This window comes from Onthophagus taurus, chromosome 11 (assembly GCF_036711975.1).
Source record: "Onthophagus taurus isolate NC chromosome 11, IU_Otau_3.0, whole genome shotgun sequence".
NCBI lineage: Eukaryota > Metazoa > Arthropoda > Insecta > Coleoptera > Scarabaeidae > Onthophagus > Onthophagus taurus.
In genome coordinates, this window is record NC_091976.1 from 21,719,745 (window position 1) to 21,735,235 (window position 15,491).

The following is a 15,491-nucleotide window of genomic DNA, read 5'->3' on the forward strand; positions in this document are numbered from 1 at the left end:
TGATTAATTTCTTGTACGTTTAATTTGATACTGAGTAATATAATGAATATTTCGGCTTATTTATGCAAATTAGGGAAGCTTATTTACTTTGTTTATTCAAAATTATAGGTTGTTTTTTAAATAAACATTGAGAACAATAATATGACTGAAATGTTCTATGACTTATCACTAGAATGTGTTATTTTATCAATGATTAAACTATTTAATATTACTATTTAAATAATATTTAATTATTCATGATGTTAAAAATAAATCAGAATTGCTATTGTTTAACAATATATGATCAGAATTGTTTAAATATTTGATTCTACTACTTCCATCTATTGCATACAAGCTATATTAAAGTCTTATCAGCAAAGTTTCAAACCAACATACATAAAAATTACATTACTTATATGTAATAAATGTTTTTTGAAGATACCAAGTTACTTTAACATTTTTATAACGAGACCAAGGACGGTAGAATCTAAGAGAACTGTTACATCCCAGATGCATAGCTCGACGGCCCGTTCATGACGTCACGCATGGGTTGGTATAGTAGTTGCCCTAGTATTTCACACTTTGAATTAGCAAATGCTTAATTTCTTGTCCTAACTAGAACTAATACTAGACCAAGAATTAGCTAGTAACAGCTAACTGATGGTGATATGTGGTGTCACGTATTGGCCCGATAGAGACGTCATTTTCAAGATTGCAAAAGAACAAAGGATGTAGCAAAGGAAGGTCATTTTAGACTTTCCTTAAAATGAAACAAATTAAAAACAAAGTCATGAAAAGTATTCAAAAACTTACGTTTTCTTTTTACAGGTTACATCACATTGTCGATAAAGAAGGAATCTGAAACAACCATAAATAATAATTATTAATCTAGAATTACTATTATTATTAATCATTATATATAAATAATTTAACGTAGTAAAAATGCAACAACAAAACTAATTAAATAATTCATTTAATATTTCTAAATAAAAAAAAGTTAAGTATTTTGACATTGTCGATAAACACAAAACCTGTAATGTCACGTTAACCTGAAACATCAAAAAGCCGTAATAATTAACAATACGAAATAAATGTTGTAATAAATGCAGAATTAAAATAATCATGTCGTATTCGGTGAATATATCGGTGGAAGCACCCATCGAAAACCAAATACAAGAAATAACTTACGATGGGCAAGAAATTTACCAAGCGTAAGTACTCAAGTTAAATTTTTAATAATTATTTCTTGATAATAACCAATTCTTCCTCTAGTCCATTAACTTTATCGGAAAGTTTAGCGAAATATGCCCAAAAAATCGATTTTAGTAAATTAGCTGCTGATTTAGAACCGAAAAAAGAACCTGTTGACTCAGATGAGTCCAAATCAGACAGTGATAGTAAAGATAGTTTTCAAGCAAATTTATGGCCATGGGATTCGGTTAGAAACAAATTAAGAAGTGCCCTAACTGAAGTGTGTGTTTTAGCAGATGTTTTGGCTATTGCAAAAGATAAGAGATACATGGTTTTGGATCCTGTACAACAAGAACCTTTAGATACCAAACCTATCGTACAAATGCATGCAAGAAAAAAAGCTTTGGCTGGTGCAGCTAATGTTCTTTTAACGGGGGCTGAAAGATTGAAGAATTCTCAAAGTGAAGCTGTTCAAAATCGATCTAATTTCCATTTCGATCTGTTACGTTTAAGACAAAATTGGAGACTGAAAAAAGTATCTAACAGTATTATTGGAGATCTAAGTTATAGAACTGCAGGATCAAAATACTCACAAACTGGAACATTTGAAGTTACTAAAGCTGAAGATGAGGAAAAAAATAATAGCCCCCCGAACAGTCCTTTACCTGGGGCTCAACCCAGCAGCAATAAAACTAATTCATCTTTAAGAGTTACAGTCCCAACTGAATTACAGGGTGTTGCTTATATTCAAGTCATATGCAAAAAAGATCAGGAAGATTTATGCAGCGCAAATATTAATTTATTACCTTCTAGTGCTTATACTTCAGTTACAGATGTTCATTGGCAACAAAAATTGGAATCAGCTCAAAATGTATTGTTTTGTAAAGAATTGTTTAATCAATTAGCTAAAGAAGCTGTTCAATTACAAGCTCCAATCCCACATATGGTTGTTGGAAACCAAATCATGGCCACTGTAATGATTAACAGATTAATAATTTACAAACAAAATTGATTTCTTTTTATTTTTAAGGTATTGCCTGGAATTCAGCTGATAATTTCTTTATATCACTCGACGAGTGGTGAAAAGAAATCATCAGCTCCAGCACCAGCCAAAACAGAACACGATCACGTTTTGGAACATTCCCTTCATCAACTTTTAAGAGAAGTTCACCATAAAAACACTCATCATCCATTTCCACATCCTGCAAGTGGCCCATTGGGGCCATCTAAAAAACGTAGCCTCGCAGGACCACATGCGATGGATAGACATGAATTGGTTGAGATGACGAAATCGGAAACTCTTTTAGAACAAATTATCAAGCAAGCACAACATTTCTTTTTAAGAAATCGTACAAGTTACGTTTTAGATACCATTGCAAAAGAAGTGAAGGATCCCCTCATATGTTCTCATTGGAATACTTTAAATAGTCCAACTCAATCATGTGTTAAAATAAATATAACAACTCATGGTTATGATGTTGTTTATCGAACCCCTTTGGTTATACATATTGCTGAAAAAACATTAAAATGTATTTGTAGAGATGGAAAAGTTATGCATATGAGTTATGAACCTCAGGAATTAAGAGATTTAATTTTTTGCCATATCAATCAACATCAAATACATTCTGTACAAAGTTTAGCGAAAATTATGGGGTGGACTGGGTTAGCTAATTCAGCCCATTTAGGTACTGGTGCTGTCGAATTACTTGGAAATGCAAGTTCTTGTTTGTTAGCTTCACCCAATGGAGATAGATTAATTGCTGTACGATGTGAACCGCAAGCTGGTGTTCAAGTTTCCGTTGCTCATTCACCGCGAGCAGATTTCTTTCCTAGCAGATTGGTAACTGAACGAAAATGGGAACACTTGGGGGGACAATTTCGGGAGGTTCGAATGGATAAAATGGAAGGAAGAAATTTTTTGCATAAAATGGAATTATTAATGGCTAGTTTAACTAGTAATTCTTAGCTGTAGGATTCATAATACAAATTTATACGTGTTTTAAGATTTAAGATTGTACTAAAAGAAATAATTAAGTGTTTAAAATTTGGTGTAGCTTTTTGTTACTCCCTCTTTTAAAGAATTTCCTAACTACGATAAGAAGCAGACATAACATTTTATATCTCACTCTTTATGTAAACAAAGTATTCATTTTACGATACATTTTTACAACTTAAAACCCAGACGTGTTACGTAATAGATTTTTTTTATAGTATATCTATAATTAACAATCAATTCGATTTAATTCAAACACCCAGAACTTAGAAATATCTTAATAAAAATCCTCCTAGCAACAAATTCGTTTTAAAAAATTCCTTGGGTGTAACTTGCAATATTTATAATTTTATTCCATATGGTATATTTAAAATCTAGTAATAGTACATTTTAGTGAAAGAGCCTTGACCGTATGAGAACCACATTTAGTGGACTTTGACCATATTGTAATTGGTCTGGGGTTATAATATCAAGCGGATTTTTCATTACCCAGCTGATTTTATTGCAATTCAATCGGCGTAAAACGCGTTCCCGGATGTGTGCGTGGAGCACTTAATTAAATTTGGCTACTGGAGGAATAAAAGCGGATTCGCGGTCGTTCTCGGTCCTCAGAAATTACTAAATAGTTCCAATCAACCAATTAAAAAGCAGTGAGTATATTTCGTTACTACAATCTCTAAATTCAAGTATCATTTTGGAATATTCCTATGTTAAAGATAAAATGAGTAACAAATTGTTGTAAAAGGTCGTTTTTAAATTGTGCTATTTCATTCTAGATATGATTGTTACTCAAACAATTTCATTAATTTCTAAGAACACCAAAGGTTTTTTCGTTAACAAGGTAATTACAATGTTTAATTTAATTTTTTATAATTCGTTGTAATCGTCTTTTTGTTACAGATGACTTTGGTTATTAATGCCCCAAATATGAGGGCTTTATCAACATTGGAATTAACAAAAAATATTACTTTAATAAGCAATGAAAAAAAGGGTGTTACTATTAAAAATTTAAAATTAACTCCTCCACAAAATAGACCTTTGGTGGTGATGCCTGTTTGGTTATTGGCACAAAATAAGCATATATATAAATATTCCAAGTTTTATATCGATAAAGGTTTTGATGTGTTAAGCATTAATGTTACGCCATGGCAACTACTTTGGCCTGTTAAAGGAACACAGGTAAGATGTGGTATTTAATTTAATAATGAAATAAACGAAAATGACTCAAAGGCGTTTGTTATATTTTGTCATTGAGCTTATTTAAAATGCAAATGGTATTTAATAGCCAGTAATGGAATTTCAATGAGTTTCCTACTATCAGTACAATGGTATCAGTAACTGTATTCCTGCATTGTTTTTAAATACAAACAATTTCTTTGTTAGGATTGATGATAAAAAACTTAATTTGTAATAATAAATAAAAACTATGTATAAATTTTTGAATTTATGAATAATTTAGATTTTTCTAAATTATTTGAAGTTGTATTTTGAGAAACTTCACTATGGAAGATTCTTCATCTAATTAACAATTGTTATTTATAGGATTATTTACTGTATAAAAGGAAATACAAACTATATATTAGCAGAATGTGCCGAAATGTCGTAGATTTGATATTAACATAGCAGAAATTTTGAATATAAATGCTACCAAAAATGTGTTAAGACATTAAACGAATTATTCTTGATCATGGAAATAGTAGGATATGTGAAATTATTTAGCATAATCAATATAAGCAAAGTCAAATATAAACTAATTATTATTTGTTATGTTTTTGGCAAGATAGGAGTAGATTTTGCTCTTTTCTAAAATATATTTAAATGTAACTTGGTTTTATCCTTCTTACAAAGGTTTAAATCTACAATGTAATTTCTTATGGTGACAGGATTCATAATATACAGGGTGTGTCAATTGTCTGGAATATAGTCAATAACTGCGCCATTATGGTTTTGAAGAAAAATGTTTCAAATACAACTTTGTTTATTAATTGTGGCGCACTTTTTGGAGATATTTGCTTGTTTGTATGGTTGTTTTGTTTCGTTGCTATAGCAACCAACATTGTTAGTTTAAATGCGATGCATATGTTTTTTTTGCATATTTTGGTAAAGGATAAATGCCTCTACGCGATGAACATATCAAATCATATGGTGGTATAAGAAAAAAAAATGTGTTTTCTGAAAATATTAAATCAGCAAATTACAATCAAAGTAGGCTTCGTAATTATGCTGTTGAAAGCTTTAAATGTCAAAAAAATGACAGTTTCAACAATTATGAAAAATTAATGATGTATGGTAATGTACTTTCGTCATTGGCTGTTTTCGGCTGTCCACTTTTTGGAAGGTTTTTAACAATTCCGGTGTTAAAGAATTTTTTTAATATTATGGATCTGTGGATTGTGTAATTTGTGTATCCAGCTAAATATTATTGAACAGTGTCCGCGCCTACTTTGATTGTAATTTGCTGATTTAATATTTTCAGAGAACGTATTTTTTCTCGATCTTTTTCTTATGCAACCATATGATTTGATATGTTCATCGCGTAGAGGTATTTATCCTTTATCAAAATATGCAAAAAAAAACATATGCATCGCATTTAAACTACCAATGTTGGTTGCCATAGCAACGAAATAAGAAACAATGTAACAAGCAAATATCGCCAAAAAATGCACCACAATTAATAAAAAATTTTTTATTTAAAACATTTTTCTTCAAAACCACAAATGGCGCAGTTATTGACTATATTCCAGACAATTGACACACCTGTATATATATTTTTTATTGTTACTTTCTGTGTACAAGTAAAATACAATAGCTATAATACATAACATACAACTTAACACCAATGCCATCTCCTGCTTCTCTTCTGCATCACCTCCTAAACACAGTATGCGTATGATTAATTGTCTCTCTATACATTCTCGCATCATCCCCCTCCGATATTTATTAGCCCACTTTTTTTTTCCGTACCTAAATCGAGCAACCATACTTTTTTCCATTCCATCCTCCATCAAGTACCCCGGAATTTCCTCCATTATTATGACCTTACACTTATTACTGTATCTCCCCTTTTCCACCTGACCACGCCATTCCTGCTTTTCCACATCTTTATTTCTACTCTCCAACTCCTTCCAGTATTGTCCCTTCCCTTCACTTTCTTTGTATTTCCTCTATTAATAATTGTGATATGATATTCCCTTCTTTCTTGTTGTCCATATTTCGCACCCCCACTCTTAACCTCCCGCCAGCACTCTCCCAAAATCTCGCTCCTCTGCTCCAAGTCAACCTCTAACTTTATCGCCCTTCTGCCAGCTTCCACCATCATCTTCGCCAGCTTCAAGTCCTCTCTCACTATATATCCCGGAGATTTTCTGCTCAACTTCAAAACCCACCTGTAATCTCCACCATCTTGTGTTCCTTCCAATCCCATATTTCCGCTCCATCAACCAATCTATCAAACATTATTTTCCGTTTTTATCAAACATCTGCCCCAATAATCTACTTGCTTTTCTAACTCTCTGCCTAATGTAATATGTACGTAAGTTGTATTAAATTCCCCATCTCTCCCTTCTTCCGTTCCAACTTCTCCTTTTTTCGTCTTCCGCTCTTAGAGAATTTTATAATTTTCTTCTTTTCAACATTCACCTCCAAATCCTTCCTCTCAAAAGATGTCTCCATTGATCTCATCATCCCTTTCATCTCTTTGTCTCTGTTACCACCATCACCATATCATCTGAATATGTCAACGAATGTATCTTTTTCCCCCGTTCTTTCCCCCTTTTTTATTTAGTACCCTGTGTTCACCAGGTTTCTCAATACGAATATTTTGTCTATAGTCTCCTCTTTCAGCGTTTCGCCCAGTATTCCTGCATATATTTTTTATGCAGTATTCAACAGATTTATGCCCCTATAACTTTGTATAATTCCGACCCGCTGCTAACCCACTGCTAAGAGAATTCCTTTCTCTAATCTTATTGAAAGTTTTCAAAAATTTCTCTATGATATCCTCAGTTATATCCGCCTCAGCCACCTTTCCTCTCTGCAACTGCGTCCGTATCGTCACCAATTTCTCCACTTCGATCTCCCCTGCACCTTTTTTCCCCATTCTCCTGTCCACATCCCTCCGCTAATTGCAGGAAATGTAATACATAAACTATTCCATGAAATATACTCAGAGATATCCTGCTATTTATATCCACCCGATGCTTTCTCTTTCTGTTTCTGCCCAGTTCCTTTGCTTTCTTCCCTCTTTCTTTGCCCTTTTTGTATTTCCTCTTAACCACCCCATCTGTCTTCTTGCCTCATAGCATTCCACAAGATTTATTATAATGCATAGAGAAGTTAAAGTAAGAATTTTTTATAAATTTATATCAATTTTTTAATCATAGAAATCTAAATATTCAAATAAAAATCTTCAAGTCATGGTTCGTCCTATTGCTTATCAAACATTAATTTTTTTTGCATAGAGGTGTTTATGTAAATACAGGGTATAATCGTTGAATTGCTTAACGCACGTGATAATATAATAACAGGATAATAACAGAATTTATGCAAATGCGCATCAATTGTTAATTATACAATTAGTTTCATAATCGGTTATAAAAAAAAACGTATATATTTTCTCCATTTTATCTTTAATGACCTTGACAGCAATGCTCTTTTATCTCATTAATCCACTAGAAATAATGTAATACTTTGTAGTTTTAGTAATTATTTGTAAGTTATTGCTTTATTAATAGTTTATAATTATTAGTATACACAAACTGATGAACACTGAAAGTTTACCATCGAAGATACAAAAAAGAAACATCTAACGTCATATTTTTCTCTTTTTAGGTAGTAGCAGGCGACATATTAAAATTTTTGGATTCAAATCCAAGTTACGCCCCATTAACCCTCCACGGTTTCTCAATTGGAGCATACCTATGGAGTGAAGTTTTAGTAAGAATTGCAGCAGAGAGGCAAAGATATCAACCAATAGTAGACCGTATAACATCTCAAGTTTGGGACAGTGCAGCTGATATAACTGAAATCCCAATTGGGGTTCCCTTAGCTGTTTTCCCCAGAAACAAAGTTATGCAAACAGCTCTAAGATCATATATGATGTATATCCGCTCAAACGTTTATAAATATAAATTCAAAATTAATATTTTTGTAGATACCACTTAAAAACTTTTGATAAAGTTGCTACTTGCCATTATATTCGAGCTAGTCAAATGTTTCATACGAACATGGTTCATGCGCCGGCTCTATTTTTTATTAGTAAGAAGGACCCAGTTGGTGCTGTAACTTCAAATGTAAGAGTTAGAGATAGTTGGGAAAGCGTTGGAATGAAAGTAAGATTTAATTTATCATAAAAGAAGGGGATTACGAAATTATTTTAATTTTTTAGGTGACTTGGAAATGTTTTGATGATTCTCCCCATGTGGGCCACATGCAAAAACACCCTGAAGAATATTTGGACGCTTTAAATAAGCAATTGGATAGTGCCGGGATGGTTAACGCTCGTGAAAAATTGCAAGCAAAATTATAAACAATTCTTAACACATAAATTAATTTTATTTTGTGTGTATTACTTTTAGGGTGAATTTATGGTATGTTACTAATTACAGTAAAGGTGTTTTCCGTAATTATAATATCTAGATTGTGATAAATACCACTTTTTATACTATGTATAATTTTTGCACTTAATAAATGATTGTTGAAGGAAATATAACCTCAAATTTTTATCCATTTACTTCTTAATAAATCTTAATTAAAGCAATTAAACGATGATTCAAAACGTTTTAAACGTCCATTTATTCAATTGAAAATCCCCTCTTTAAAACCTTCGTTTTAAATCTTTATTGGTCTGTGTTAATCATACGACCAAAAATCAATACAAAAAGAAGCTTTGAACTCGATTACAACCGTACAAAGATAAACTATCAAGAACCGAGCCTAAAAACAAACAAGAAAACAACAAATTTGAGAAACAAACATTATTTTAAGCAAAAGGTCAAAAATTATTTCAACAAAACAGATAAACGTCAATAATGTCACAACTATATGAGTGTTTGTATTCGTCACGCTTTTTCACAAAGAACGGAGCATGATTAACGTTAGAATATCTAAGAACTTCGTCCAGTTAAAATGGACTGTCGTTTGAAACGTATTCATTTAAGCCTGTTGTTGTTATTCTTCTTGGGGAATCTTCAAGAATCTTTACAGCAAATTTTTTATTTCCAACCGGAACAAATACATTTATCCTATGGAAAGAATGTATCAGAAATTGTTGTTACCTGGTCCACTTGGAATGACACGAAATTTTCTGCTGTTGAATATGGAATTGGAGGACTCGTACTAAGATCTGAAGGATATTCGACTATGTTCGTTGATGGGGGATCTGAAAAACGTACTCAATATATCCATCGTGTTGTTTTATCTGAATTAACACCAGGAAATACTTATGGTGAGTATTACGTTTTATTAAAATGTTGTTTCTGAAATATTTTTTGGGTTAGTGTATCATTGTGGAAGCGACCAAGGTTGGTCTGCAGAGTTTTGGTTTAAAACACCCCCGGATAGTGAAACATGGCAACCGACATTAGCAATTTTTGGTGATATGGGCAATGAAAATGCTCAAAGTTTAGGTCGATTGCAAGAAGAAGCACAAAGAGGTTTATATGATACTATTTTACATGTGGGAGATTTTGCGTATGATATGGATACTGTAAGTTAATTTTATCTTACCTTTTGTTGCTTGTTATTAGTTCTTCTTCATGATATATGCACTTTAGAAACCTAACACAATGTTTAAAAAAACGTTTTAAATTTTAAAGTGTCAAAACTAATAGGTACCAACTGTGTAATCTAAAAATTAATTTTTAGCATAATGCCCAAATTGGTGATCAATTTATGAGACAAATCCAATCAATAGCAGCTTATGTACCATATATGACCTGTCCTGGAAATCATGAAGAAAATTAGTAAGTTATAAAAATTTTATAATAAAATTGCTAGTTTATTACCAACATTAAAATCTTAAAAATATTAATTATTTATATTATTTCTTTTTTTAGCAATTTTAGTAATTACATTAATCGGTTTTCAATGCCAAATAAGCATGATGATCCCTTTTACAGTTTTAACATAGGGCCACTACATATCATTTCAATTTCAACGGAACTTTTTTACTTTTTAAATTATGGTTTAAAGCCGTTAGCTTTTCAATATGAGTGGCTTGAAAACGATTTAATTGAAGCAAATTTGCCAGAAAATCGTGAAAACCAACCTTGGATTATTGTAATGGGACACCGCCCCATGTATTGTTCAAATACAGACAAAGACGATTGTACTCATCATGAAACTTTAACAAGAGTTGGATTACCTTTTTTGCATTTCTTTGGTTTGGAAAAATTGTTGTATGACTATGGGGTTGACTTAGTTATTTGGGCTCATGAGCATTCGTATGAACGATTGTGGCCTATTTATGATTATAAAGTGTTTAATGGGAGTTATGATGAACCTTATACTAATCCAGGTGCTCCAGTCCATATTGTAACTGGTTCTGCTGGATGTAAGGAAGGGCGGGATAATTTTACAGTTCCAAGACCTGAATGGTCAGCATTTACAAGTTCGGATTATGGATATACTCGATTGAAAGCGTATAATGAAACGCATTTGTATCTGGAGCAAGTTTCTGATGATAAAGATGGACAAATTATTGATACTTTATGGATTTTAAAGGAAAATCATGGACCATATCAGTTATCTGGAACTGATTTTATGGGAGTTTATACAAAAAAGAAACGCGAGAGTAACTAAAATATGTTTAGAATAACATATATTTCTTGTTATTATTATTTATTTTAAATAAAACACATTCTGAATATAAAAGTTCTATAAATATTAACATAATTACCTAAATAGACTTTTGAAGAATTTTATTTATTATAAATAAAGCACTTTTACCCAACTAACTTATACGGTTCAATCACAGCACTTCCATTAGATGTATTAATAAAATGTTTTTCTAAAACGCAAGTTTTATCTAACGGGGTAATTCTTTGAGTACAATTTTTGATTTGACACTCAATGGATAATTTATTAAATTGATAAAACATGTTATTATCGCCGCCGTTAGGGCCAACAATAAAGTCGCAATCTATGTTTGGTAAATCTCTTAAGCAACATTGTAAAAGTTCGGTGTGGACGGCGAATAAATGGTGTAAATTGATGAAAGATACGTTTAAATTTCGCGATAATATGCCGGTAACATAGAGATCGTCTATCCAAAAGTAGCGATTTCGATTGGAAATTTGGACTAACTTTTCTGCAACTTTTGGAGTTGTAAAATAAAACCACCCGGATAAGAAAGGTGGGTAATAATTGTCTGGATATTCTTTAAATGAAACGTACCACTTATTTGCGGGGTCACGTTTGGGCTGCATGTTTTTTAAGACATGCCCTGCTAAAAAATTATCAACAATAATGTTACTATTATTAAGTAATTTTAAAACTTTTTTAACATCAATAACAATATCATCATCCATTTTAATAACAAATTTAACATTTCTACAAAAAGTTGAAGCCCATTTTAATCCCATAATATGTTTGTAAGTTAAATTCCTATAAGCTTCGTGAAAATTCCCTTGAACAATATCCCCAAATCTTTCCGCTTCATTTTCTAAGGCCTCTTGTGTTAAAAACTTATCACTTTTCGTTTCACCAAGTAAAAATACCCTTCTTAATCCTAACTCTTTCAATTCCTCTCCGCTAAAAGCTCTTCTCATTGCACTTCTCACTTCAACGTTACCAAAATATGAAGTTACTATGATAACTCCTAAGTAATCATCGTTATCTTGACAACCTCGTGTGTTTATAGTATACGAAAAGTTCAAATCAAACATTTTGTTATCGCGTCGATTATAATCATTTAGCTCTACATCGTAAGGCTGAGTTACAAAGGATTCTTGTTTATTACTTATACTTAAAAAATACACTATTACTACTATTGTTAGAATTATTACGCCGTAGAGAAAATATCGGTACTTCTTAGACATTTTTAAAAGGTGTTTTTAATGATTTGAGTTGCATGGCACTGTGCCAAATTTGGATTTGTGCACAATTTTGAGGTTATGTTTTGGTTATATGTAGGTCATAAAAGATTGATTTTTTAGTGAATTTTAATAAAAAATATCTTTTATTTGTGAATTTGGTTTATATTGTTGATTGTTAATAGTTTGTTTTGATGGTAATGTAAAAATATAATCAAATATTTAAAACTAAATTTTTAAATTGACAGATAACCTATAAACCAACAGAAAAATGTAACATTGGTTGCCTAACTTATAAGCAAGTATTGACTTCGTTTGAGTTATTTCCAAGAAAGGTAGAATTTAAAAGGACTGCTATATCCTTTGTTCTTTTGTAATCCAGAAAATGACGTCAGTATTAGACCAATATGTTACATCACGTGTCGCGCTTAGTCAGTTGTTAGAACGGGAATATTTCTAGTTCTAAGTGTAGTGTTAGTTCTAGTGCTTAATATACATATTAAGCTTAATGTACAGGTGTCCCAAATTCGTTGTCCCCATAGGCTATCTCCGAAACTAAAAGAGATACACAAAAAGTAGCTTATTAGATAGATTAATAGATAGATTATAAGATAGATTAATAGAAAGGAAATTGGGACACCTGTATAACAATCAACGCATAATAAGTAAAACTAGATCTAACAGTAGCCCTAGAAATACAAACATTCGGGTTTAGCCGTCTTAAAAGACGTACGGCTAAATTCGAATGTTTCTAGGTCTAGTGTTAGTTCGAGTGCTAATGTTAGCTTCAGTTTTAATTGTTATTCAGCGTTAGATTGTTGTTTTTTTTTCTGAACTAAGAGTAGGACTCACATTAGACCTAGAACTACACTCACACTAGCCATATATCTCTTAAGATGGCCAAATCCGAATGTTTCTAGTTCTAGGTAGGAAATATTACAATTTTTTTTGGAGATTTTGATTACCTACTCAACTAATAAAGACTGATTATGTTCTTACACTCCCAAATTTTACCACTTTAACTAACACCTATTTTTAATGTTAAGATTTTAGCAGGTAATAATTATATAGTGACTAATAAAACAGCTTATAATTAAATAATTAACTTTCTCTAGACACCGAATGGTGTCTTAGGATTCTCAATGATGTAGTTATATTTCTGTTCTTAACAGGTAAGCTAATGTTAATGTTACACCCAAGATGTACACAATATTTAATTTCCTTGGTAAGTTGTAAGTATTGGTTTTTGGGTTTGTGTATTATAATTGTTAATCCATAAGCTAAATTTGGTAATAACAGTGAATACAGATCTTAATCTCTTCCTTCTTAATATCTGAAACATATTATGACATTAATCATTATTAATTAATATCATAGAAAAAGAGCAACCAAGTGTTACAGAAAGGAAATTTGTAACCAGAACTTCATATCTCAAGTTTTTCAAAATGATGACATATCGTCTCTATCAAAGATTTTTTATTTTGAACACGTTTTTTTAATACCCAGACTTTGGTTTTGTTTCCAGAGGAACTTCCAGAGTACTTTTCGGATTACCTCGAGGTAGAATTTAACACGGAATATTCCTTCAAACTTGAGCCACGCATGATTTGATACCATTTCCTTGCCGATTTCTTTATTTAAGCTTAAGTATTCATTGAATGTGTAAAAAAGATATAGCAGTTTGGGACTGCATATATTTTACGCGTCACTTAGGCCTCTTGAGTGGGGGTCCTAGGAAGAATTTACACAAGCTGCTTTAATAATATCGCTTCATCATCGATGACAAAGTTTCGCTGCTCAGATCCTGGTCTCGCTGCTTTTAGATTTAACAGCATTCGTGTATATCTCAGCGAATTGGAGGTCAGAGAGTACTAGCGCAACTCTACGTTATTTAAACCTCCCTGCAGATGAGTGGTAATGATAACTGATATAGTGAGACTAACGGTTTAACATCTCCTCCAAAGGATGGGGAGGAAGTCAAGATGGTATATTCGGCACTCGAACCATGGACATCTGCGTTAAGCAATGACTGGTTTAAACGTAATGAAGATAAAACTATTTAAGAATATTTATCATTGGAAAAATTTTTCCGTCGAACCCTAAACTCGAATTCCAACTCCAACTCAACTTTTCACTCCATCTTTGCTTTTTGGAACACTCTGCCGTACCCCACTCTTAGAACTCTAGCTCTTGACGGAACTGCAACTCAAAAAGTCACTGCTAACTCAACTACGAACTTCATCCTTGATCTGTCTTGGAAACTCCTTCCCCCTAACTTTCTTGGGAACTGTCTGCCGGACTTTACTTTTAGCTACACAACTTAGCAAAGTTTATCAACATCATCACACGCGAGAAGCTTCAAGATTGATGGGGTAGAATAAAATAGTTCCAGCTGTGTTAGTAATTATTATGTTATCATTCTGTTAAGCCGAACCTATTCTTTTTAAGGTTTGATAAAAGAATCCTTCGCGTTATTGTGGGTCTTGTTACAGGTCAAGGTAAGATAAAGAAGTTATAGCGACAAGACGATTAAACACATCCTGTGCAATTTCTCCTCTTTGCAAGACCTTGAAATGAGTGCCTTTGGATATAAATGACCGCACATGGGCACATCTCATTGAAAGTAGTAATTAAGCTAGCTGATATTGATGGAGGTTAGTATCCTTATTTAGTATCTTACAAGTTTAATAAGAAATAAATAGTTAAACAACCTAATAAACACAGTGGTTAAATTGGTTGTCATAAAATAAAAACTTTTGAATTTACTTATATTTCATTCTTTTATCTTGTTGTAGATAAATTTTAATAAAACATTTTTTGAATATATTAACTCAGTGTCAACTAAGTTATTTTTAGCGAAGATAATTTTTTGTTACCCCCAAAGACTCAGCAAAAATTCAAAAACTTGATAAGTAAAACCTTCTGATCACCGCTCAAAGGTTCTATTTAGCGAATCCACTCTTTTATCATAAGTACATAATCTTAATTATGGCATATCTCTCATGTTTCCTTATCAAATTTTTTTCAATTGATCCGGAAAGTGTTAAGAGAATTAGCTTTATCAGAAAGAAGTGTTTTTGTCATGTCTAAACAATTTTTTTATTACAGATAATCTTGATGAGATAATGTTTATGATTTTAATGATGTTAGTCTTTCTGTCTATTAAATAATCTTAATTTATTTTCTTTATCTACAAAGAGTACTTCGACCCATCATCTTCAACATTCGCTTCACGTTTTATGGTTCTATATATTCATGAATGGAGCGCAAGCGCTCGAATTTGGAGGCCGAATGAA

At 32.0% G+C, this 15,491-nt stretch overlaps 5 protein-coding genes across 7 annotated transcripts in view; 3 read left to right on the forward strand and 2 right to left on the reverse strand.

The window, feature by feature from the left end:
• The window catches only part of LOC111418068 (TBC1 domain family member 15-like), a 245,047-nt gene extending 235,082 nt beyond the window's left edge, over positions 1–9,965 (reverse strand). Inside the window, exons 1-2 of the mRNA XM_023050500.2 lie at positions 9,890–9,965; positions 793–837 (exon numbers count right to left, since the gene is read on the reverse strand). The gene's annotated coding sequence lies outside the window, so the exon portion shown is untranslated. The remainder of the gene's footprint in view (positions 1–792; positions 838–9,889) is intronic.
• LOC111418069 (mediator complex subunit 17) lies at positions 996–3,217 on the forward strand. Its single transcript, XM_023050502.2, has 3 exons — positions 996–1,190; positions 1,252–2,143; positions 2,201–3,217. Exons 1-3 carry the CDS (start codon positions 1,102–1,104, stop codon positions 3,134–3,136), a joined length of 1,917 nt encoding a protein of 638 aa, XP_022906270.1. The 5' UTR covers positions 996–1,101; the 3' UTR covers positions 3,137–3,217.
• On the forward strand, positions 3,303–8,873 carry LOC111418072 (lethal (2) k09913). 3 transcript variants are annotated; one of them, XM_023050505.2, is made up of 7 exons: positions 3,303–3,361; positions 3,558–3,813; positions 3,940–4,004; positions 4,064–4,342; positions 7,994–8,262; positions 8,316–8,493; positions 8,550–8,873. In XM_023050505.2, the coding sequence occupies exons 3-7, from the start codon at positions 3,942–3,944 to the stop codon at positions 8,688–8,690; spliced, it is 930 nt and encodes a 309-aa protein (XP_022906273.2). In that variant the 5' UTR covers positions 3,303–3,361; positions 3,558–3,813; positions 3,940–3,941; the 3' UTR covers positions 8,691–8,873. The 3 variants fall into 3 exon arrangements, with proteins under 3 accessions (XP_022906273.2, XP_071056215.1, XP_022906274.2); XM_071200114.1 differs by lacking the exon at positions 3,303–3,361 and adding an exon at positions 3,371–3,490 and having other exon boundaries at positions 3,548–3,813; XM_023050506.2 differs by lacking the exon at positions 3,303–3,361 and adding an exon at positions 3,371–3,490.
• On the forward strand, positions 9,000–11,035 carry LOC111418070 (acid phosphatase type 7). The gene is made up of 4 exons (XM_023050503.2): positions 9,000–9,608; positions 9,661–9,869; positions 10,028–10,125; positions 10,219–11,035. Exons 1-4 carry the CDS (start codon positions 9,290–9,292, stop codon positions 10,961–10,963), a joined length of 1,371 nt encoding a protein of 456 aa, XP_022906271.1. The 5' UTR covers positions 9,000–9,289; the 3' UTR covers positions 10,964–11,035.
• On the reverse strand, positions 10,957–14,379 carry LOC111418071 (beta-1,3-galactosyltransferase 5). The gene is made up of 2 exons (XM_023050504.2): positions 14,294–14,379; positions 10,957–14,208 (listed from the first exon to the last, which is right to left on the reverse strand). Exon 2 carries the CDS (start codon positions 12,199–12,201, stop codon positions 11,107–11,109), a length of 1,095 nt encoding a protein of 364 aa, XP_022906272.2. The 5' UTR covers positions 12,202–14,208; positions 14,294–14,379; the 3' UTR covers positions 10,957–11,106.
• Positions 14,380–15,491: the final 1,112 nt, after the last annotated feature.